This window comes from Choloepus didactylus, chromosome 1, assembly GCF_015220235.1.
Source record: "Choloepus didactylus isolate mChoDid1 chromosome 1, mChoDid1.pri, whole genome shotgun sequence".
NCBI classification, from domain to species: Eukaryota; Metazoa; Chordata; class Mammalia; order Pilosa; family Megalonychidae; genus Choloepus; species Choloepus didactylus.
This window is the reverse complement of record NC_051307.1, coordinates 240184963-240209841: the sequence shown is the minus strand read 5'-3', so window position 1 is coordinate 240209841 and position 24879 is coordinate 240184963. Positions and strand designations below refer to the sequence as shown.

Here is a 24879-nt window from a genome sequence, read left to right as displayed (position 1 = left end):
AGATGTAAGAGTTGTGTTTATATTCTATACATTCAAGTCCTCTAGTTTCTAACTGATCTTCTGTTTAGACGTTCTATCAATGATTGAAAGTGGTATATTGGCATCTCCAACTATTACTGTTTCTCCCTTCAATTCTATCCATTTTTGCTTCATACATTTGGGGGCTTTGTTGTGAGATGCATATATGTTTATAATCATTACATCTTTTTGGATTGAACCTTTTATTAGTGTATAATATCCTTCTTTGCATCGTGTAATCTTTTTTCTACTTAAAGTCTATTTTGTTTGACAATAATATGGCCACCCCAGCTGTCTTTTGATTCCTGTTTGCATGGAATATCTTTTTCTACCCTTTAACTTTCAACCTCTTTGTGTCTTTGTATCTAAAGTGAGTCTCCAGTAGATAGCAATAGATATGTCATACTTTTTCATCCAATCTGCAAATCTTTACCTTTTAATAGAGGATTTTCATCCATTGACATTTTTTTTTTTAATCATCATTTTATTGAGATATATTCACATACCACGCAGTCATACAAAACAAATTGTACTTTCGATTGTTTACAGTACCATTACATAGTTGTACATTCATCACCTAAATCAATCCCTGACACCTTCATTAGCACACACACAAAAATAACAAGAATAATAATTAGAGTGAAAAAGAGCAATTGAAGTAAAAAAGAACACTAGGTACCTTTGTCTGTTTGTTTGCTTCCCCTACTTTTCTACACATCCATCCATACACTAGACAAAGTGGAGTTTGGTCCTTGTGGCATTCCCAATCCCACTGTCACCCCTCATAAGCTACATTTTTATACAACTGTCTTCGAGATTCATGGGTTCTGGGTTGTAGTTTAATAGTTTCAGGTATCCACCACCAGCTACCCCAATTCTTTAGAACCTAAAAAAGGTTGTCTAAAGTGTGCGTAAGAGTGCCCACCAGAGTGATCTCTCGGCTCGTTTTGGAATCTCTCTGCCACTGAAGCTTATTTCATTTCCTTTCACATCCCCCTTTTGGTCAAGAAGATGTTCTCCATCCCACGATGCCGGGTCTACATTCCTCCCCGGGAGTCATATTCCACGTTGCCAGGGAGATTCACTTCCCTGGGTGTCTGATCCCACGTAGGGGGGAGGGCAGTGATTTCACCTTTCAAGTTGGCTTAGCCAGAGAGAGAGGGCCACATCTGAGCAACAAAGAGGCATTCAGGAGGAGACTCTTAGGCACAAATACAGGGAGGCCTAGCCTCTCCTTTGCAGCAACCGTCTTCCCAAGGGTAAAACTTATGGTAGAGGGCTCAACCGATCAAACCACCAGTCCCCTATGTCTGTGGTCATGTTAGCAACCATGGAGGTGGGGTAGGCGAATACCCCTGCATTCTCCACAGGCTCCTCAAGGGGGCACTACATCTTTTTTTTTTTTTTCCTTGTTTGTCTTTTTTCTTTTTTTTTTTTTTTAACTTTCCCTTCTTTTTTAAATCAACTGTATGAAAAAAAAAGTTAAAAAGAAAACAAACATACAATAAAAGAACATTTCAAAGAGACCATAACAAGGGAGTAAGAAAAAGACAACTAACCTAAGATAACTGCTTAACTTCCAACATGTTCCTACTTTACCCCAAGAAAGTTACATAATATAGCAACATTTCAGTGAACTTGTTCCTACTACATCCATCAGAAATTAACAGACCATAGTCATTTCTGGGCATCCCCAGAACGTTAAATAGCTTATCTGTTCTTCTTGGATTATTGTTCCCCCTTCCTTAATTGCTCTCTACTGCTAGTTCCCCTACATTCTACATTATAAACCATTTGTTTTACATTTTTCAAAGTTCACATTAGTGGTAGCATATAATATTTCTCTTTTTGTGCCTGGCTTATTTCGCTCAGCATTATGTCTTCAAGGTTCATCCATGTTGTCATATGTTTCACCAGATCGTTCCTTCTTACTGCCGCGTAGTATTCCATCGTGTGTATATACCACATTTTATTTATCCGCTCATCTGTTGAAGGACATTTGGGTTGTTTCCATCTCTTGGCAATTGTGAATAATGCTGCTATGAACATTGGCGTGCAGATATCTGTTCGTGTCACTGCTTTCCGATCTTCCGGGTATATACCGAGAAGTGCAATCGCTGGATCGAATGGTAGCTCTATATCTAGTTTTCTAAGGAACTGCCAGACTGACTTCCAGAGTGGCTGAACCATTATACAGTCCCACCAACAATGAATAAGAGTTCCAATTTCTCCACATCCCCTCCAGCATTTGTAGTTTCCTGTTTGTTTAATGGCAGCCATTCTAACCGGTGTTAGATGGTATCTCATTGTGGTCTTAATTTGCATCTCTCTAATAGCTAGTGAAGCTGAACATTTTTTCATGTGTTTCTTGGCCATTTGTATTTCCTCTTCAGAGAACTGTCTTTTCATATCTTTTGCCCATTTTATAATTGGGCTGTCTGTACTATTGTCATTGAGTTGTAGGATTTCTTTGTATATGCAAGATATCAGTCTTTTGTCAGATACATGGTTTCCAAAAATTTTTTCCCATTGAGTTGGCTGCCTCTTTACCTTTTTGAGAAATTCCTTTGAGGTGCAGAAACTTCTAAGCTTGAGGAGTTCCCATTTATCTATTTTCTCTTTTGTTGCTTGTGCTTTGGGTGTAAAGTCTAGGAAGTGGCCTCCTAATATAAGGTCTTGAAGATGTTTCCTACATTATCTTCTAGGAGTTTTATGGTACTTTCTTTTATATTGAGATCTTTGGTCCATTTTGAGTTAATTTTTGTGTAGGGGGTGAGGTAGGGGTCCTCTTTCATTCTTTTGGATATGGATATCCAACTCTCCCAGCCCCATTTGTTGAAAAGACCATTATGGCTCAGTTCGGTGCCTTTGGGGGCCTTATCAAAGATCAGTCGGCCATAGATCTGAGGGTCTATCTCTGAATTCTCAATTCGATTCCATTGATCTATATGTCTATCTTTGTGCCAGTACCATGCTGTTTTGGCAACTGTGGCTTTATAATAAGCTGCAAAGTCAGGGAGTGTAAGTCCTCCCACTTCGTTTTTCTTTTTTAGAGTGTCTTTAGCAATTCGAGGCATCTTCCCTTTCCAAATAAATTTGATAACTAGCTTTTCCAAGTCTGCAAAGTAGGTTGTTGGAATTTTGATTGGGATTGCATTGAATCTGTAGATGAGTTTGGGTAGAATTGACATCTTAATGACATTTAGCCTTCCTATCCATGAACATGGAATATTTTTCCATCTTTTAAGGTCCCCTTCTATTTCTTTTAGTAGAGTTATGTAGTTTTCTTTGTATAGGTCTTTTACATCTTTGGTTAAGTTTATTCCTAGGTACTTGATTTTTTTAGTTGCTATTGAAAATGGTATCTTTTTCTTGAGTGTCTCTTCAGTTTGTTCATTTCTAGCATATAGAAACATTACTGACTTATGTGCATTAATCTTGTATCCCGCTACTTTGCTAAATTTGTTTATTAGCTCTAGTAGGTGTATCGTTGATTTCTCAGGGTTTTCTAGATATAAGATCATATCATCTGCAAACAATGACAGTTTTACTTCTTCTTTTCCAATTTGGATGCCTTTTATTTCTTTGTCTTGCCGGATTGCCCTGGCTAGCACTTCCAGCACAATGTTGAATAACAGTGGTGACAGCGGGCATCCTTGTCTTGTTCCTGATCTTAGAGGGAAGGCTTTCAGTCTCTCACCATTGAGTACTATGCTGGCTGTGGGTTTTTCATATATGCTCTTTATCATGTTGAGGAAGTTTCCTTCAATTCCTACCTTTTGAAGTGTTTTTATCAAAAAGGGATGTTGGATTTTGTCAAATGCTTTTTCAGCATCTATTGAGATGATCAATTGATTTTTCCCTTTCGAGTTTTTAATGTGTTGTAATACATTGATTGTTTTTCTTATGTTGAACCATCCTTGCATGCCTGGAATGAACCCCACTTGGTCATGGTGTATGATTTTTTTAATGTGTCTTTGGATTCGATTTGCAAGTATTTTGTTGAGGATTTTTGCATCTATATTCATTAGGGAGATTGGCCGGTAGTTTTCCTTTTTTGTAGCATCTTTGCCTGGTTTTGGTATTAGATTGATGTTAGCTTCATAAAATGAGTTAGGTAGTGTTCCATTTTTTTCAATGTTTTGAAAGAGTTTGAGTAAGATTGGTGTCAGTTCTTTCTGGAAAGTTTGGTAGAATTCCCCTGTGAAGCCATCTGGCCCTGGGCATTTATTTGTGGGAAGATTTTTGATGACTGATTGGATCTCTTTGCTTGTGATGGGTTGGTTGAGGTCTTCTATTTCTTCTCTGGTCAGTCTAGGTTGTTCATATGTTTCCAGGAAATTGTCCATTTCTTCTACATTATCCAGTTTGTTGCCATACAGTTGTTCATAATATCCTCTTATAATTTTTTTAATTTCTTCAGGATCTGCAGTTATGTCACCTTTTTCATTCATTATTTTGTTTATATGGGTCTTCTCTCTTTTTGATTTTGTCAGTCTAGCTAGGGGCTTGTCAATCTTGTTGATCTTCTCAAAGAACCAACTTTTGGTGATATTTATCCTTTCTATTGTTTTTTGTTCTCTATGTCATTTATTTCTGCTTTAATCCTTGTTATTTCTTTTCTTGTACTTGGTTTAGGATTGGTTTGCTGTTCATTTTCTAGCTTCTTCAGTTGATCCATTAGTTCTTTGATTTTGGCTCTTTCTTCCTTTTTAATATATGCGTTTAGTGCTATAAATTTCCCCCTTAGCACTGCTTTTGCTGCATCCCATAGGTTTTGGTATGTTGTGTTCTCATTTTCATTCATCTCTATATATTTAGCAATTTCTCTTGCTATTTCTTCTTTAACCCACTGATTGTTTAGGAGTGTGTTGTTTAACCTCCAGGTATTTGTGAATTTTCTAAGTCTCTGATGGTTATTGACTTCTAATTGTATTCCATTGTGGTCAGAGAATGTGCTTTGAATAATTTCAATCTTTTTAAATTTATTGAGGCTTGTTTTATGTCCCAGCATATGATCTATTCTGGAGAAAGTTCCGTGAGCACTAGAAAAGTATGTGTATCCTGGTGATTTGGGATGTAATGTCCTGTATATGTCTGTTAAATCTAATTCATTTATCAGATTGTTTAGGTTTTCAATTTCCTTATTGGTCTTCTGTCTGGTTGATCTATCTATAGGAGAGAGTGATGTGTTGAAGTCTCCCACAATTATTGTGGAAACATCAATTGCTTCCTTTAGTTTTGCCAATGTTTCTCTCATGTATTTTGTGGCACCTTGATTGGGTGCATAGACATTTACGATTGTTATTTCTTCTTGCTGAATTGCCCCTTTTATTAGTATATAGTGGCCTTCTTTGTCTCTCAAAACATCCCTGCATTTGAAGTCTATTTTACTGAGATTAATATTGCTACACCTGCTTTCTTTTGGCTGTAGCTTGCATGAAATATTTTTTTCCATCCTTTCACTTTCAGTTTCTTTGTGTCCCTGTGTCTAAGATGAGTCTCTTGTATGCAACATATTGATGGTTCATTTTTTTTGATCCATTCTGCGAATCTATATCTTTTAATTGGGGAGTTTAATCCATTTACATTCAACGTTAAAACCGTGAAGGCATTTCTTGAATCGGCCATCTTATCCTTTGGATTATGTTTGCCATATTTTTCCCTCTCTCTATTAATATCCTTTATTGTACCCATACCGAATCTCTTTAGTACTGAACCTTTCTCCAAGTCTCTCTGTCCTGTCTTTGTTTCTCTGTCTGTAGGTCTCCCTTTAGTATCTCCAGTAGGGCAGGTCTCTTGTTAGCAAATTCTCTCAGCATTTCTTTGTCTGTGAAAAATTTAAGCTCTCCCTCAAATTTGAAGGAGAGCTTTGCTGGATAAAGTATTCTTGGCTGGAAATTCCTCTCACTCAGAATTTTAAATATATCGTGCCACTGCCTTCTCGCCTCCATGGTGGCTGCTGAGTAGTCACTACTTAGTCTTATGCTGTTTCCTTTGTATGTGGTGAATTGCTTTTTCTCTTGCTGCTTTCAGAACTTGCTCCTTCTCTTCTATGTTTGACAGTGTGATCAGTATATGTCTCGGAGTGGGTTTTTTTGGATTTATTCTATTTGGAGTTCGCTGAGCATTTATGATTTGTGTATTTATGTTGTTTAGAAGATTTGGGAAGTTTTCCCCAACAATTTCTTTGAATACTCTTCCTAGACCTTTACCCTTTTCTTCCCCTTCTGGGACACCAATGAGTCTTATATTCGGACGTTTCATATTATCTATCATATCCCTGAGGTCCATTTCGAGTTTTTCAATTTTTTTCCCCATTCTTTCTTTTATGCTTTCATTTTCCATTCTGTCATCTTCCAGGTCACTGATTCGTTGTTCAACTTCCTCTAGTCTTGTACTATGAGTGTCCAGAATCTTTTTAATTTGGTCAACAGTTTCTTTAATTTCCATAAGATCATCCATTTTTTTATTTAGTCTTGCAATGTCTTCTTTATGCTCTTCTAGGGTCTTCTTGATTTCCTTCATATCCCGTACTATGGTCTCATTGTTCATCTTTAGTTCTTTGAGTAGCTGCTCTAGGTGTGTCTCTTCTGGTCTTTTGATTTGGGTGCTTGGGCTTGGGTTATCCATATCGTCTGGTTTTTTCATATGCTTTATAATTTTCTGTTGTTTTTGGCCTCGTGGCATTTGCTGACCTTGATAGGGTTCTTTTAGGGTTTGTAGACCAGTTGAAGTCCTTATCTCTAATTTATCAGATCTACAGCTTCGTGGAGTACACTTTCTCTAACTAACCAGCAGGTGGTGTCCACGAGCCACCTGTTCTCCACAAGCCAGATCTCCCCTGCTTAGCCTTTTTGGTGAGTGGGGGAGTGAGTCTTGTGGGGCCCAATTGGTGTCCCAAGCTTGCGTGTGTAGTTGGTGTTGCCTGCCCTGTATGTGGGGCGTGTTTCTGGGCAGTCGGGGAGGGGGGGTGGCCCTAACAATCAAATCTCCCTGATGATCCTAGAGTTTTAAAGCTACTGCAATAGTCTAATCCTTCAGTTCAGTGCTGCCACAGTTTGTCTCTGCCACTGACCCACAAGTCTTTGGTATTGGCGTATGGCTCCTGAGACTTGCAAGTGGGCCCCTCTTCCAGGCTGTGCACCCCGGGTCCTCTGTTGAGGGATGACTGTGCTATGTCACAGGTGAGTGCCGTCCCCCCAGGGCAGTTCTGGGCTGCTGGGCTGTGTTGGGAGGTTCCCAGTCTGTTCAAATGATGGCTGAATGGGGCTCTGTTAATTCACACTGCTCCCCCTTCCCAGCTCTGGGACATTCAGCTGAGGTTGCAGGGAAGGCTAATGTCCACGCCCAGTTTTGTGGTGTGTGCCTGTTATTTGAAGCACTTCCGTCACACTGGGTTGTCTGGGGCAGCTCTGGGCTATGGGGCTGGCGATGGGCAGGAGTGTTTCCTGTCCACCAGGATGGTGGCTGTGAGCGGACACCCCCCTTTTCTTGGGAAGTTGTGTTGTTTAGTGAATTTTCTCAGCCACTGGATTATTGCCTTTTGTCTCAGAGCTCTCTTAGTTCTGCTCTTGACTTGACGTGCCCAAATTTCAATTCTTTGAAGCTTTCTGTATTGAGCTTCTTAGAGTAATTGTTTTAGAAAAAGCAAAAAGGATTTAAAAAAAAAAAAAAAAAAAAAAAAAAGGCCCTCCTCAGAGATCTAATGGGTTATTGAAATGCTAATAGACAAAGCAACCAGGGCCATTAAGGAAAGGTGCACAGGGCAGAGAGATCAGCCTTGCTTCGGGATTTGCATATGCGCCTCAAGGCCTGATCTCCGCCCTTCCCCTTTCTGTGTTCACCAGAACTCCAAAAATCCTCTGCTTTTATTTTGGAGTTTTTCGTGTTGTTTTTTTTCTATGCCTGTCTCCTCTCTGCTGGGCTGGCTGCTCTCAGAGTCTCTGGTGTCTGGCCTCAGTCTATCTATGGTTGGAGTTTGAATCAGTAGAATGAGTTTCCGATAAGAGCAGCCACTGCAATTCTCCCTCTCCTTCCTGGAGCTGACAGCCCCTCCTCCCCTGGGACTGAGCCTGGCAGGGAGGGGCGCGGGTCCCCTGGCCGCAAAAACTTACAGATTTCGCTGATCTCAGCAGTTCCACGTTTTCATGAGTGTTGTATGAAGTATGCCCAAAGACAGATTGCTCTGTGGTGTCCAGTCCACGCAGTTCCTGGCTTTTTACCTACTTTCCTGGAGGAGTAACTAAAACATACAGCTCACCAGTCTGCCATCTTCTCATCCATTGACATTTAAGGCAATAACTGAGAAGAAAGATTTACTTCTGTCATTTAGCTCTGTTTTCTGTTTGTCTTGTTTTTTGTTCTTCAACCACATTACTGCCATTTTTTTATATTTAGTTACTTTTTTGTAGTGCACATTTCTGAGTCCCTTCTTCTTTCCTGTTCTCTATATTCTTAGTTATCTTCTTGGTGGTCACTTTTGTAATTACCATTGACATTTTAAACTAATAACAACCTAGTTCAACTAGTATCAACCTAGTTTCAGTAGTGTACAAACCCTCTACTCTCATATCTCTCCATCCCTTTGCCTTTATATCATTATTATCTCAGATTACATCTTTATATGTCATATGCCCTTTAACATAGATTTTTTTAATGCTTTTTACACATTTGCCTGTGAAGTCATATGTGGGGGAAAAAGAAGTAACAAACCAAAAATACAGTAATACAGGATTTATTTATACCTATGTAGTTACCTTTACCAATGATCTTTATTTCTTCTTATGGCTTTGAGTTACTGTCTATGTCAGCCTGAAGGATTCCCTTTAGCATTTTTTGTAGGGTAGGTCTTCCACTTTTGTTTATCTGTAAATATCTTCATTTCTCCTTCATGTTTGAAGGAAAATTTTGCCAGATACAGAATTTTGGGTTGACAGTTTTTTCTTTCTTTATTTAAGGACTTGAAATATATCATACCACTGTCTTATGGCCTCCATGGTTTCTCATGATAAATCCACTATTAATCTTACTGGGTATCCCTTGTATGTAACAAGTCACTGCTTTCTTTATACTTTCAAAATCCTCTCTTTGTCTTTGGATTTTGACAATTTCTCTCTAATGTGTCTTGCTGTAGATATCTTAGGAGTCTATCCTGCTTGGAGTTCATTTATTGAGCTTCCTAATTGTATGTATTCATGTCTGTCATCAGATTTGAAAGCTTTTTGGCCATTATTTCTTCAAATACTTTTTCTGCACCTTTATTTCTCTTTTGCCTTTCCAGGACCCCGATAATGGATATGTTGATATGCTTGATGGTGTCCCACAGGTCCTTTAAGCTCTGTTCATTTTTCTTCATTATTTTTTCTTTCTGCATCTCACACTGTATAATTTCAATTGCCTTGTCTTCAAGTTCACTGATCCTTCCTTCTGCCTGTTCAAATCTACTGTTGAATCTGCCTAATGAGTTTTTCATTTCAATACTATACTTGCAGCTCCTTCTGTTTGGTACTTTTTTACCTCTTTATTGTATTCAGACATTTTTCTGGTTTTCTTCAGTTCTTTGTACATGGATTCCATTAACTCACTGAATATATTTGAGATGGTTGATTTAAAATCTTTGACTGATAGTTCCAATGTATGAGCTTCCTCAGGAATAAGTTCTGGCAAATTCTTTTTTTCCTATGAGTGGGCTATAGTTTTCTGTTTCTTTGTGTGTTTTATAATTTTTTGTTGAGAACTGGACATTCTAAGTATTATCTGGTCATAACACTGGAAATCTAGTATTCTCACTCCTCTGGGATTGCTAGATTTTGTTGTTGTTGTCATTGAGGGTGGAGCCATCAATTTGTTACTTTTCCAACCTGTTTCTACTCCCAAACAGGGAATGGAAAAAGAAAAGAGGAAAAAATAAGTACTGTCTCTTTAAGACTCCACTGCCACTTTTGCCTAAGAGGGCTTGGAACAATGGCTGCCTTCAGAGCCCCACTCCCCAGTGATCTGAAGCAGCTGACCAAAAGCAGTGATCATCAGTCAGACCACACACGCACCGAGATACTGGAGGACTAGGTCCTTATAGCCCACCCTGACACTAGCAAACTGCACCAGACCTGCCTGACAGTTCTGAGAAGATGTTGGCAAAACTGCATTTTAGACCCAAAGCACATGTAGCATCGGTTGCCTTACTTATGTTCCAACCTCATTTTTTACTCTTTCCTTGTGAATTATGCCTCTCCTTTGTGCTAGGCCTGTGCTGAACACTCCACAAACCTCACCTCGTTAAGTTTTAACCCTCACCATAGATCCGTGGGATAAAGAATATGCTTCCCATTTTACAAATGAGAAAACAGAGGTTCAGAGAGGTGAATTCATTAACCCAAGATCTCCACAGCTAGAACAGAGGCAGGAAACCCAAAGTACCTAAGATGGTAGGCTCTGAAGCCTGACTGCCTGGGTTCAAATGCCTGCTCCCCACTTGCCCTTCCTAGCTTGGGCAAGTCGCTTGACCTCTTAAAGAAACCTCAGCTTCCTCATCTGTGAAATGGGAAGAGTGAGTACTGGGTGAGATGACCCATGGAAAGCCCTTTACCCAAGGCTTGGCACATAGAAGCACTGAATAAACAGCCCGTTATTATTCTGATTATCATCAGTTGTCCTTGGCAGAGTGGGGACTTAAATCCAGGCCCGTGCCACGGCCCCTCTTGCTGGCTGACTCCCCCCTGCCTGCTTCCTTCTGCTCTCTGCAGGGTGCGCGACAGCCCAGGGTGGGGCGGAGGATGAAGGGGAGGCAGAGGCAGGCTGGATCGAGGGGGCCGCCATCCTGCTCTCGGTCATCTGTGTGGTTCTGGTCACGGCCTTCAATGACTGGAGCAAAGAGAAGCAGTTCCGGGGCCTGCAGAGCCGCATCGAGCAGGAGCAGAAGTTCACCGTGGTTCGGGCTGCCCAGGTGGTCCAGATTCCCGTGGCTGAGATCGTGGTTGGGGACATTGCCCAGGTCAAATATGGTAAGCATCCCAGCCACAGAGCCAGGTTACAGAGCTGGAGTTCAGGAAGAGGCAGGGCAGGCCAGGAGCCCGGGAGGACCCAAAGAAGCTGGCCCAAGGAAGGGGGCAGGCCCCAAGGCTGATCCCAGCCAGGATGTGTTCAGAGATCCGTCAGGAGGTGGGAGGGTGCTTCCTGGAGGAGGCAGGATTCCAGAGCCCATTTAAATCAGAAATGGCAAATATGTGGCACATGTGCCACCACTCTCCAAACCCCCACCATGGCAGACATCACAAAACAATCACAGCTCAGCGCCCAGATGCAACTTCAGAAGCCTTCTCAACACAACACTCCAAGGACTACTCAGAATGAGTTTATGAGATGAAGTCTACTTCCCATTCCTGATTTGGCTGTTAAGAGTTGGTTGTTGGGCTAGAGAAGGTATTAGAAGGAGTGGCAGAAGAACAAACATTCTCAGCGAGTAATACTGCCGTGGAGAAAGTGGGCAGCCTGGCTCCAGAGGGGGTTTGGATGAGATATTTCCAAACATATCTATAAGTAGAGGCAGAAGGTAGGGGAGGGATTAGAGTGCCCCTCCTCAGTCAGTCCGGGGGGTCTTGGTTTCCTCTGATAATGTACCTGTCTTGGAGCCTCCTCAGCCTAGACAAGACAGACTGCCCACTTTCTCCACAACAGTACATCAAACCCTAAGGGAGACGAGAGAAGACCTAATCATTGAGAAAATGGGGCCCCAAGTCCAAGCCAAGGCAAGAAATGTACTTTGTAACATACATACCCACCTGAGCCAGAATTTTTATTGGGTCCCACCTCCACCCACCAACCAACCGCCACCCTAAGGCCTCGTACCTCTTGGTCTTTAATTGCTTGTTGGTCTATGATGGGCGCCATCTTGGTTTCTGCACCCTGGGAGCTCTAAGCATTTGCTCCCCACTGGTGAACCATCCCTTGTCATCATACCTTTAAGGGAAAGTCCCAGCCTCTCAGACCCCTAAGACCCTGCTGACACCCTCACCCTTCCTCCCCCAGGTGACCTCCTCCCTGCTGATGGCCTCTTCATCCAGGGTAATGACCTCAAAATCGATGAGAGCTCCCTGACCGGGGAATCTGACCAGGTGCGCAAGTCTGTGGACAAGGACCCCATGCTGCTGTCAGGTGAGCTGTTGCCTGGCGGTGGGCTCCCTCCCATTGCTGGCTCCCACCCCCATGAGGGTCTGGGGGACTATGGTCCTTGGCTCTGGGATCTCTGGCCAGCTCAGCCCCAAATGGGAGCTCCCTTCCTATTCCCCCAACACCTGTATGCTGAGCGTACAATGGGCTCGACCCTGTTCTGGGGCCTGGGGATACCACAGTGAATGAAATTGACAAGAGTCCCTGCCCTCCTGGAACTTACCTTCCAGTGACTTGGTTTACTGAAAATTGAAGCCTGTTCTCATCAAGGGTGAGAAAGAACCAGTCAGATGACAGATGTTCCGGACCTGTACTGTATGCCTGGATCTCTGCCAGGTGATGGGGATGTGGCTGCAAATAAGGCAGATAGACCAGGCTCAAGGAGCTTGCAGTGTAGTGAAGAGAAAGGCAATGTGAAAATTCCAGAAGGTGTTAGGGATATAGAGAAAATAAAGCAGGATGATGGGATGCAGGTGGATAGGGAGATCAGGGAGGGCTTCTCGGAGGAGGCAGCGTGGGAGCTGACATGTGAATGATAAGAAGGAGCTGGCCTTGTGAATATCCAGGGGAAGAGCATGCTGGGCAGAGGGAACAGCAAAGGCCAAGACTCAGAGGCTTGTGAGCAAGACGGAGATGGGGGAAGGCTAGGATGTCAGGTCTCGTGGGCCAGGTCAGGAATTTGGAAATTATTCTGATTGCAATGGGGATTCTCTAGAGTGGTTTGAAGCAGTGTTAAAGTGAGCTGGTCATGTTTATATTTGTAAAAGCTCACTCCGGCTGCTGCAGGGGGTGAGAGTGGAGCAGGGAGACCTGTAGGGGTGAGGCACCAGCCAGTTGGGGACACACTCCCTGCAGGGACACCCAGAAAGCATTATTGTCCAGTAATGCTCAGCAAACACCCTCTGAGCTGCCGGACTCTGGCCCTGACCCTGGGCTAGACACTGGACCTCGATGACTCAGGGTTGGCCCCTGTCCTAGGGAGCCACAAACCTCAGTGGGGTGGAGCAGAGCTCCCCAAAGGAGGTGGCATTGAGCTGGGTTTTAAAGAGTGAGTAGGAGCTCACCAAGCAGGGTTGTGAAGAATGGGCCCCCCTAACAGAGTAACCATGTGCAAAGGTGCAAGGTCTGAAAGAGTGTGGGATGGCCAGGAAATGCAAAGGGGAAGATCAAAAGGTCTGCAGGGTAGGACTGCAGGACGGAGTGAGAACCATAGCTGGGGCATTTATTTATCTGAGACTTATTCAAGCAACATTTATTGAACATAGGGCTGCTGTGTCCCAGTGGCTGATGAGATCAACAAAGTCCCTGCCTTCCTGGAGCTTATAACCTAGTAAAAGAGTCAGATGATAGAGGGACAGACAAACAGGTATGGTCATTTCAGACAGTGATGAGTTGGATGAAGACAATACAACATTGTATTGAGATAGAGGCCCTGAGGAGGGGGGCAAGAAGCTTAGTCAGGGAGGGCTTCCGGGAAGAGGTGGCATTTCAACTAAAGCCTGAACAGGAAAAAGGAGTATTCCAGGCAGCAGACACAGCAAGTGCAAAGGTCCTGGAGTCTGACCGAGAGATCGGAGGTGGCATTAAATGCCTTCATGGAACTTAGGATCACATGAGAGCTCAGTAAATGGTAAAAGGCCCCGGAGTCCTGGTTCCAAACTCTGGGATGAATTGGTTGGCAGAGAAGCAAGAATCCCTGGGAGAGGCAGCTGGGTCCTCTGGCTCTGTGGAACTCAAGGGGAGGCACTGGGCCTGAGCAGATGTGTGGTGAAGGCTCTAGGCAATTTGGAGAAGCGGAGGAAGAGTCGTTACCTGGCAGGAAGCTGGGGAAAGAAGATACTCGGAATCACTTGGCCTGACAGCCTCACAAACCAGATGCAGCTGCAGAGAGGTCTGTAAAAGATAGGGTCCTGGAAGAGATGGGGAGCCACCAACCTCAGTGGGGTGGAGCAGAGCTACCCAAAGAAGGTAGCATTGAACTGGGTTTTGAAGAGTGAGTAGGAGCTCACCAAGCAGGGTTGTGAAGAAAGGGCCCCCCCTAGCAGAGCAACCATGTGCAAAGAAGCAGGAGAGTGGGGAGGAGATAGGGAAGAATCAAAGGCCTTGGGGAGCACTCTTGAGCCCTGTATCCCTTGGAAGGGCCCTAGGAAGCCTCATCAGCCTGGGAGGGGTGGCAGGAGGCCAAGGGATCGTAAGAGAGAGTGGAGGCCTGCAGGTCCTTGGAGACTTGGGGATGTGCTGTTCCCTGGACAGGGAGAGCAGGGGGACTGGGGACAGATAGATGGCTCAGCCCAGGCTGCCGGAGACAGCCTTAGTCCTCGGCAAGATCCTCGGCTGGCTCAGGAGTGGGTGGTTTGAGGAAAAAAAAAATGGGTGATCACAAGAAGCCACCACGGAGCCCCCAAAACCACATCAAGCCAGCTGGCATGGGTCTTGACCTGTGCACCTGGCCTGGGAGCCTGGTAAATGGACCATGAATTCCCTGATGGCAAAACAGAGAAGGGTGTGCCAGTGGCCGGGAGGCTTAGGTGGGTTTGTGCTGATGCTTGGATTGCTGGAAATCTGGTAGAAGGTGGCCTTCCCCAGGGCTTGGTCCCGTTGCAATGTGCTCGCCAAGCTCGCAGAGACCACAAGTGCAGGCAGGAGGGTGAGAAGACAGCCAGAGTCAAGATCCTTTAGAAAGATCACCACCAGCATGCAGGAGGAACTAGACTGAAGAAGGTGAAATTCGACGGGGATCAAATGGAGAGCCTGCAGCGCTGGTGTTCAGAATGCCCCTGCCCCGGGGTAGGAAAGGGTGAGGGATTGTGGAATAGTGGAGGCTGATGGGCTGATGGGGAGAAGACAGTGAAAGTGGTGAGTAGCTGGCTTGATAGGAAGCAGTCTAATTGGAAAGAGAATTGTATTGGTCAGAACAGTTCTAGGACAAAACAGCCTGCCTATGAGGTAGTGAGCTCCCCGTCACTTATTGTATGTAAGTAGGGCCAGGACAAGCTGTGGGTGGGGGGTGCGGTAGAGGGGCTCCAAGCATTGAGTGGGCACTGAAGTCAGTGCCCCTTCTAGCCCTGAGAGTTACAGATTCACTACACCCTGTCCTTCACCTTGTGCTTCTGCTACAGACTTGCCACCCTTCCTCTATGGATGCCGTTCTCTCCCCTAGACTGCCCTCTCCCTTCCTCTTTACTCATGTAATTCATGCAGGCTCCACCTCCTCCAGGCAGCCTTCCCTGACTACCACTAATCCCAGCAGTCACCCCCTTCTGGCCTGGGACCCACATTTTAACCTGTGCCACCCTCTTAAGGGCCCACTCTGGTTCAGCCGTCTTGCTATTGATTGGGTTTTCCAATAAAATAAAGAACAAAACCCACCCACAGTCCCACCAGCCAAGCAGCTCTAACTAGTCTCACCTTTATGGGTCCCACCCTCGGCATGGATGGTCTATTAGTTTGCTAGGACTGCCGTGACAAAGTACCATAAACTGGGTGGATTTAAACAATGGAAAGTTATTCTCTCACAGTTCTAGAAGCTCGAAGCCTGAAAGCAGATTGTCAGCAGGGCACCCTCAGGAGGCTCCCAGCCCCTTCCAGCTTCTGATGGCTCCAGGTGTTCCTTGTCTGTGGCAGCAAAATTCCAATGTCTTCTTCCCCTGTGCCTCTGTGTCCCCATACCCAGACCTCCCTCTGCTTTCTCTTACAAGGACACCAGTCACTGGATTTAGGACGCACCCTAATCCAGTATAACTTCACCTTAAGTGGATTATATCTGCAAAGACCCTATTTCCACATAAGGTCACATTCACAGGTCCTGGGATTAGGACTGGAACGCATCTCTCTGGAGGACACAGTTCCACCATCTGCAGGTGGGGCCACAGTGGGCACTGATCCTCTCTCCCGGAGAGGGCCAAGCAGCTGGGGTCCTGGAATCCCTGGAGGTGAGCAAGAGGAGGTCATTCCCAGGCCACTGTCCTGGGCCCTGCACACTTTTAGGGTGCAGACACTGTAGCCAAGGGCCGGGAGAAAGAAGCCGCCAGGTCTGGCGGAAGAGCAGAGGGCCAGGCTGGGCTGAGCCAGACCCAGCTCTGGAACGCGCTTGCTGTGTGACCCGGGGCCAATCACTTCACTTCTCTGATCCTCAGTTTACCTCTGAGGTCAGCAGGGATGTCATTGCAGTGACATGGGAGAACCCCCTAGCTCAGTCCGCAGCACTGTCCAGTCAAGGCAGGCCAGTCCCTTTCCCATTCCTTGGATGAAGCCTGGACTTGGACGTGAGAATGCCTCCGTTCACATTCCGACTCTGTCCCTTAGTGGCGTTTCTGAGCCTCCGTTCCCTTCCCTTGTAAAATGGGATAGTAGCCTCAAGCTCATAAGGTTGTGTGGAGGCTGGAATACAAAGTGCATAGCATGGAGCCTCCAGAAATGTCCATTCACGCTTTCTCTCCCTTCGTCTCAAATGTCTCCCCTTTATAGCCTCTCTGGACTACCCCCTCCACCCCACCCCACCCCCCACACACACACTTCCTCTCCACCCTCCAACTCTCTCCACGTTCAGGCCTGTATGAGTCTGCCTCCTCCAGGGAGTTTTCCTTGACTGCTTTCTTCCCCATGCTCCAAAGTCCCTGGATAACTGCCATTTGGATGCTTATTTTTGCTCATGACCAGAGACTGTGGACCAACTTTACCCGTGCTGGGAGGCCTTGCTGGGCCTTCCAATCGATGGTCCTCAGGGAACACAAAGGGACAAGCTCGTTGGTGCCTGTGGGGTCCTCGTGGTGCTTCGGGAACTCCCTAGCTACCTCTGACATACTGGTTCTGCTAGAACAGGACACAGACCCATCAGGTTCTGGGGTCAGCTGGCTCAGCTGCCAATTCTGTATCTGTGCGATGGGGGAGCTGGCAGGGGGTCCGTCCCCTCCCTGCCTATCCCACAGGGCTATTGTGGGGGCCAGCTGCATGAGCAGATGTGGCTATCCTTGGTGAACTGCGAGTGTGCAGTGCTGCGAGTGTGCGGTGTAGGTTCCAGCCTCTGCCGGCTCCCCCCGTGACTCTGCCCTCAGGACCTCAGTCTCCCTGTCTGAAAAATGGGGGCAGGCTGGCTTGCAGAAAGACACTGATGAACCAAAAGTCCTGAGCACTCAGGAAATCCTAAAGACCTGACCAGCTTCCTGGGGAAGCTTGTCCCCCAGGACAGACAGGTGGACACACGCCAATGTCCATGTGTCTTCAGGCTGGGCGGGGCAGAAATGAACCACAAACCCACCTGTCTTGGGGGCTGGGCCAGGTTGCAAGTGGAAAGCACAGGCCTCCCGGTGGCCCCTGCAGAAATGCTGGCCAGCATGCAAGAGGAGCTGGGAAATTCCATTTTCCTAAAAGCCCATATGGGTCACGCAACATGTGGATGGACCGCTGGTGTGCAACCTCTGATTTAGGCCTACTTTTGTTTACCTTTGTGTTTTAAAATAATGTCAGGCTTTCCGAAAAGTTGCCAGAATAATGCAAAGAACACCTGATTCAACTGGTGTAACATTTTGCTCCCTTGTGTGAGCCTCACTCTTTTCTCTCTTCTTTCCCTCCCTCTCTATCTTCATTCTCTCCTTCCCTCCCACTCTCTATTCCCCTCTTTCTCGTCTCTCTCTCTCCCCCTTCTCTCCTTCTGTCCCTCTCTCCTTCTCTCCTCCTCCCTCCCTTTCTCTCTCCTCTCTTTTTTCTTTCCTGCTCTCTTTCTCCTCCTCTTCCTTCCTCCCTCCCTCTCCCCTCCCCCATCTCATCATACTTACATGATGCCCTGCACCCCTTCATTCTCCCACATGCATCTCCTAAGAAGGAAGATATTCTCTTGCATGGCCACAGCATTGTTATCAAATTCAGGAAGTTTAACATTGATACGCTGCCATTATCTAAAATATCACCATATTCAATTTTCACCAATAATATTCTCCAGCCCAGACAGCAGACCACCATATTGTGTTTAAGTTTTGTTGTCTTGCCTCTTTAGTCTCCTTTAACGGGGACCAGCTCCTCAGCCTTTCTCTGTCTCTGATGAAATGGGTGCTTTTGAGAGTGCAGTGATTCAGGCCAAGTAGTTCAACTTCTTAGGACCTGAACCCCCTTTGAGAGTCTGATGAAAGCAATGACCCCTCTTAGGGGAGATAAATGCCCAGGCTCATGATTTTGAACAGCATTTCCAGGGGTCCGCAGAACCCTGAAGAACCCTGGTCTTTCCCATTTTGCACCTGGGGAAACTAAGGCGCAGGGCAGGAGACACGAGTGTAAAAGCCTCCCAGCCCTGGGCTCTTTCTGCAGCCCCAGTACACGAGCTCATCTCTGACGACCCTGTGGATTTTATCACCCAGCTGCTTTGCCTGTTTGAAGCATTTTATGTTAACTTCCATTGCAAGACCAAAGACTGAAGCTGTGGATATCGCCATAGAAGGGGCTGCACTGGTGGGCCAAGGAGGGGTGAATGTGTCCTCCAAACGCAGATGGGACCGGCTACAGCAGGCCATTCGGCCCCTCTTGCCTGGCTCAGCCCTGCAGGATCCCCACCCATCTACCTTCTCCCATGGGCGGAGTTCTCGGAGCCAGGGCCTTGTCACACGAGGATGCCCCGGACATGGTCAAAGCTTCTCAGGACTCTGCCCGCTTGCCTGCACCTGCTGCCCACCCAGCCGAGCGGAAGAGCCAGCCTGTGAGAGCCAGACCTGCCGCCACTGCCACCGCCTCCAAGGAGCCTAGGACGACACAGGACTGCAGGAAGGCCCGAGGCTGCCGCTCGGCCCGCACTCTCTCCATTACACTACCCTGCCTCTTCTCCACGAGAGGCAGCGGGGTGTAGTGGATAGAGCACGGGTTCAAGTTCCGGCTCCGCCGCTCACTGCTGTGTGACCCTGGGCTACCGCTCAGCCTCTCTGAGCCTCAGGTTCCTGCCTGTTAGAGAAGCGCCGATGGGCAGAGGGGATGGGTGTGTGCCTGTGCCAAGACCTACCCCGAAGGGTTGTTGTGAGAGGGGTGGGACTGTGGGGGCTGAAATGCTCCAGCTGCCTCATCTTCTCCAATCCTTAAATGCTGTCATAACGCTAACAAGGAGCACTGAATCTGGGTTGGGAGTCCTATTGGCTTTGCTCAGTGCTTTTATCTGGAGGCAGAAATCAACACCAGAAATGACCTCCATCCTCTTCCTCATACTTCTCCCAACTGAAAGAGGCCTTTCAGAAGACAGGCCCTCTCCCTGAGAGGAAGGAGCCCTGGGTTCAAGCCCTGACCTGTCTCATCTGCTGTGTGAGCTCACTCCATCTTTTGCCCTCTCTGGGCTCAGAAATCCTGTTGGGAAAACCAGGCCCTTCCAGCTCTGCCATTCAGGGCTCAGCATACCCCTCCTGCCACCATATGCCGCTTTGACCTCGAGACAGCCCATTGAACCTGCAGTCAGGAAGGCCCTTGGCCACCCTCTCTGCTGCCAGGGAAAAGATGTGGGCTTCTTCTCTGGGGGACAGATGCTCTGGTGGGACAGTCCAGCCCCCTGCCTTATTAGCAGGTGCCCCATGTGTTTCCCACGCCTGCCTTCGTGAGCCGTCCGCTGCAGCCCAGCTGATCAGGGCCATCACAGCCCGCCTTGGCCAGGGCTGTGCCCCCTGCCAGCCCACCATGCCCTGAGCTTGTCCTGTCCACCTGTGTGCACACCTGCTCCCCTCCACCCCAACTAGACTGTGAGCTCCTGGAGGGCAGATTCTCCAGGGACCTTTCCTGCAGGGCCCGAGCCTGGCATGGAGTTGGCACTCCATGGAGTCCATCTGTCAAATGAATGAGTGTGGCCAGCCAGGGGGCTTCGCATCGGATCTGTCTGTCTGCACATGCCTCTACTGTCCCCATCCAAACTCTCTTCTTCCCAAGATGCAGCCTTTTACGGAAGCTTTGCTACCCCACCCAGGATATGGCCTTTGACTCCCTGGGACCCAAGGTCTCCAGACATCCTCGCTGAGAGGTGATGAGCTAAGCCAGCCCCCTGCCCATTTTACAGAGGGCAAGACTGAGGTCCAGAAGAAAGGGACTGGCTTGAGGCCACCCAGCAGATCAGAAGCAGACACCAGACTGGTCCCCAGGTTCCCCCTTCCCCATTCCCAGGCTCACTGTCCAACCTTCCCATGTGCTTATGTGTCCTGGGGGCTTCCATGGGGCTCAGAGAAGGCAGGGTTGGGGGGGGCTATGGTGTGGCCTTTATAGGGTCTGTGTGCAGTGAGGTCCTAGTGCAAACCCCTCCCAGAGCCTCCGTGCGCAAAGGGTTTGCCCTACCCAAAGACCCTGTGGTTTTCCCTTTGAGAGATTTAACCAGCCAGCTGTTGACTCCAGCACCTGTTAATCCACTGTTAGTGCCCCATACCTTGGTGTCAAGCATTGTCCTCTGCGGGGGACTCCTGGAGCTGGGTGTGACAGCCTGGGGGCAGCCTGGGGATTGGGGGTTGGCCTGGCCCATCCAGCTCTTCCTCTGGCAGGCAGTGCAGCCGTTGCTCAGCGGTCCTATGAGCCGAGAGAGGGACAGCCCAATAAATTGTGGGAAGTGAGAGGGCAAATTTGGGATCAATTTGCCTCTTTGTAAAACCATGAAGATGTTTGATTGCAGTGTGGGGATTCTCCATTATAAATGCATGCCCACCATGGAAAACACAGAAAAAAAACGGAGGCTCAAAAAAAGGCACTGGGCTTCCAGCCGCAGGCCAGGCTGTGCTGGTGGAGGCAGAAAGGGGACTCACACCAGACCCTGCCCTCAGGAGGCTCAGTCTAGTGGGGGGGGGAGCTGGCCTGGAAGCCCCCCAGGAGAGTCACAGGGAAATTTCAATGCATTTCCAAGGAGGGAAGTGACATCCCCTTGTGGAAGTCAGGGAAGGCCAGTAAGACAAGTGCCATTTGTCCTGAGCCTAGAGGAGGTTTTGGGCAAGAGGTGGGGGGACAGCATTGCAATGATGGTAGGAACCAGTGGTCAAACTGGGCCAGAAAAAAGTGTCTGGTGCAGAGGATGTTTACAGAGGAGTTTGGACCTTGGGGAACCACTGAGGGTGTCTGAGCTGGGGAGCCACAGATCAGAGCAGAGGCTGGGGTGTGGGGAGTGGAGTTGCTGGGGTGGAGAGGGAAGGAGGATGGCAGGTGGCGTGAGTTGGGGGGGTGGTTCAGTGCCTCCAAGCCCCCTGCCCCATCTAATGCCCACCCTGGGGCTCATCCCAGGCCAGGGTAGGGGGGTGCTGGGCAGAGGCCTCCTCCTGATACTGGCCTGCCTCTGGGTGCCTCTGGCTCCCTGCTGCGATAGGAGTGATTAGATTAGAAGGTGATTTGGGTCTGATTATCTTGGGTGGAAATTGGCCCCCTGAGTCTTTTTCCATCCCCAACTGCAGCTGGGGAGGTGGGGACCTGACTCTGTTGCCACTCAGACAGAGCCCAAGGATGAGCCCCTTCATTATCCAATGAACTTTTTTTTTTTTAAATGTGTTTTAGAACAAGGCATCCGGGACCTTGTTTCCTCTGGGGAAAGTGGGGTAACAATGAGGACAGGCCTGAGAGCGGATTAGGGAGGGCTCAAATCCCAGCTCTGCCCCTCACCAGCTGGGCGACCTTGGGCAAGCTGCTTCACCCCTCAGAGCCTCAGTTTCCCCTTCTACCCATGGAGGGCCCTGGGAGGACTGAATGAGATCCTGGCACTGGCAGGTCATAGCACAAGGCCTGGCACACAATACAAGTGGTAGGAATTCACTCTGGGCCTCAGTTTCTTCATCTGTCAAATACTGATATTTAACAGGCCCTCCTCCCAGCCCCACATGCGTGAGCCCACACACAAGAAAGCAATTTGTAAGCAAGGTGTCATTCCCAAGGGTCAATGGCTGGATGGGCTTCAGGGTCTTCCTGATGTGGGAAGACACCGGGCCTCGACCACTCATCCTGGAGTCGTGGCTCAGCTTATTCTGTGGTCCCCACTCTTCCCTGCCCAGGGACAAACAGACACTGTCCTGTCCTGGGAATGGCTGAGGAGCCAACTGAAGAACTCCCCATCTGAGAATCTGGGTTTTATCACAGCTTACTGAGCATCCCTCTGTGGGCCTCCGGGACTTGGTTTACCTGTCTGTAGATGGAGAGTCTAACATTAACCTGCCTTAAAGATACTCACTGGAAAGTGTCTGTCTGTCTGTAAAGCACTTTCAGATCCTGAGATGCTGGAGGCCAAGAGATTAGAATGCCACACACAGACACTGTCTCTTCCTATAACTAGATATTGATAAGATCCTACAAGGAAAGCGCTTCTTCAAGTCCTGACTCAGAAACTCTTCTCTTACTTTAGGTGCAATTCTAACAAGTTTGCTGACCTGGGTTCCAAGTCTGAAAGCAAAGAGAAGGCTGTCAAGAGACAGGTTACACAGAAAACAAGGAGAAGTGGCAACCCACCTTGAGAGGAAATAAGGAAAAATTCTAAAAGGCCAAATGGACTTTTAAAAGCATGGTCATTCAGGGTCACTGGGCATTGGGGCCTCAGATGCCACCACTGTTGAGGCCCCTGTATAGCAAATACGGTGTCATGGTGCACAGTTGGGCTGAGATGCTGCATCAAGCCAGGGTTGGATTCGTATTTCTCTGTTTAAGAAGGAAATGTGGGTGGCATCTTTGGGAACTTTCTACCCTGAGTGGCAAAAATTAAAAATAGAAAATAAATGGGTGCCATGGGATGGAGAACATCTTCTTGACCAAAAGGGGGATGTGAAAGGAAATGAAATAAGCTTCAGTGACAGAGAGATTCCAAAAGGATCCGAGAGGTCACTCGGGTGGGCACTCTTAGGCACAATATAGACAACCCTTTTTAGGTTCTAATGAATTGGAATAGCTAGCAGTAAATACCTGAAACTATCAAACTACAACCCAGAACCCTTGAATCTTAAAGACAATTGTATAAAAAATGTAGATTATGTGGGGCAACAATGTGATTGGGAGAGCCATATGGACCACACTCCCCTTTGTCCAGTGTATGGATGGATGAGTAGAAAAATGGGGGCAAAAAAGAAAAAAAAAAAAAAGGCACCCAGTGTTCTTTTTTACTTCAGTTGTTCTTTTTCACTTTAATTTTTATTCTTATGATTTGTGTGTGTGTGGTAATGAAAATGTTCAAAAATTAATTTTGGTGATGCACTCACAACTATATAATGGTACTGTGAACAATTGAATATTCACTTTGTATGACTGCATGGTATGTAAATATACCTCAATAAAATTGAATTAAAGAAAATAAAGTGCTGAAAGCAAAAAAAAAAAAAAAAAAAAGAAAAGGAAAGGAAAGAAATTGGTGCCTAGAGGGCTAAAATTCGTTGATCTAGATTCGTCTCTACATAGAGAAACCACCAGAGGACTGAGTGTGCCTGAGCGTTCTGCACATGACCCCAAGCAGGCTGAAAGGGCCAAGGGGCCCACTGGCTTTTTGTGAGCACCAAGTCTGTGAAGCCTGCTAGCTAGCTGGCCCTCAATGCAAGCAGGAGGCAGTGGTGCCACACCAGCTCCTTTGCAGCGTGAAGATAAAGGGCCGGGGATGCTGAGTATCAGATTTCAGAGCTGGGCTGAACACGGCTGCTGTCCTGTCCATTCCCCGGGCTGGGTCCCAGCTGCCCTCTCTGGGTTGCCTTTTTTTACCCCCATGAGGCGTGGCTTTCGCAAGTGTATTTTTACATCTTATCCTCACTCTGCCACAAATTCCCCACGTGAGCTTGAACAAGTTGCTCTCTGGGTCTGGGTTTTCCCATCCATGCAATGGAGGGGCTTGCCTTCAGGTAAGCGACAAGACTCTTGTCAAACAAAATCTGATACTAGGACCTTTGACCAAGGGACTCCCCTCCTCCACTCCGCAGCTGCCCCTTCTGGACACTCAGAAGAATGCCAGGGCCCCTTGGAACCCAGCGTGAAAAATCTAAAATTCTGGGAAAGGGTTTCTTAACCTTTCATGCACTATTGCCCCTCGGGAGATCTGGTGTCATCATTTGTAGACCCTTTCTCGGAATAAAGCTTTGCAAACTAAACCAGTGCTATTGAAACCATCAACCAAGCAATAAAAAGAATAAGTGCGGTGTGGTCATGTATGTGCTTCTTTATTAGCACACAGAATAACAAGATCCAGTAGTCAGTCCAATGACCCCCTTAACTGGAAAACAGGGATAGATGTGCATGCTATCTGAAAAACAGCTGAAAAGTGATGTGAATAACTGTGATTGCTAATGGGATGTCATGGGAGGCCTGCTAGCACCTCTGGGGTTGGTTGCCTATGTTTATAATGGGGGGGGGGTGTGCTCAATTTCAGTTAGAGATTTGTGGAACTAAAGACTTGGGGTTTTTTTCCCCCTTTCTCCAAGTTCAAAGACTCCTGAATTCTTTCCACAGATCTTGGGAAGGGAGAGGGAGATGTAGGGACCCCATGTTAAGTAGTCTCATCTAGGGCTCAGTGGCCATTTATTGGCTGGTTGCAGAAGGAAGCAGAATGAGGTCTGGTTCTAGATACTTTCAATCAGGAAAGAGTGTGGCTTCTGCTTGGCCTTTGAGGGGTGAAAGGAGGGGAGAGGTGAGCCGGGGACGGGGAAACACTCTCCAAGGAATTACAGTAGGTGGTGGTTCTGGAGCTGTTTCAGGGGCCTGAGAACTGAGGTAGAGTCATTTCGAGCCCTGGACCCATCACTGTCCCAA

The 24879-nt window shown here is 47.0% G+C and overlaps 1 protein-coding gene across 14 annotated transcripts in view; it reads left to right on the top strand.

Annotated features, from left to right (window-relative positions):
• The window catches only part of ATP2B2 (ATPase plasma membrane Ca2+ transporting 2), a 389290-nt gene that overhangs the window by 297456 nt on the left and 66955 nt on the right, over window positions 1-24879 (top strand). For 13 of the 14 annotated variants that reach the window (XM_037801944.1, XM_037801886.1, XM_037801845.1 and 10 more), the window contains 2 exons: window positions 10764-11021; window positions 12046-12171. The exons of the other annotated variant lie outside the window; for it this stretch is intronic. In XM_037801944.1, the coding sequence (XP_037657872.1) occupies window positions 10764-11021; window positions 12046-12171 (384 nt within the window). The remainder of the gene's footprint in view (window positions 1-10763; window positions 11022-12045; window positions 12172-24879) is intronic. 14 annotated transcript variants of the gene reach the window in all.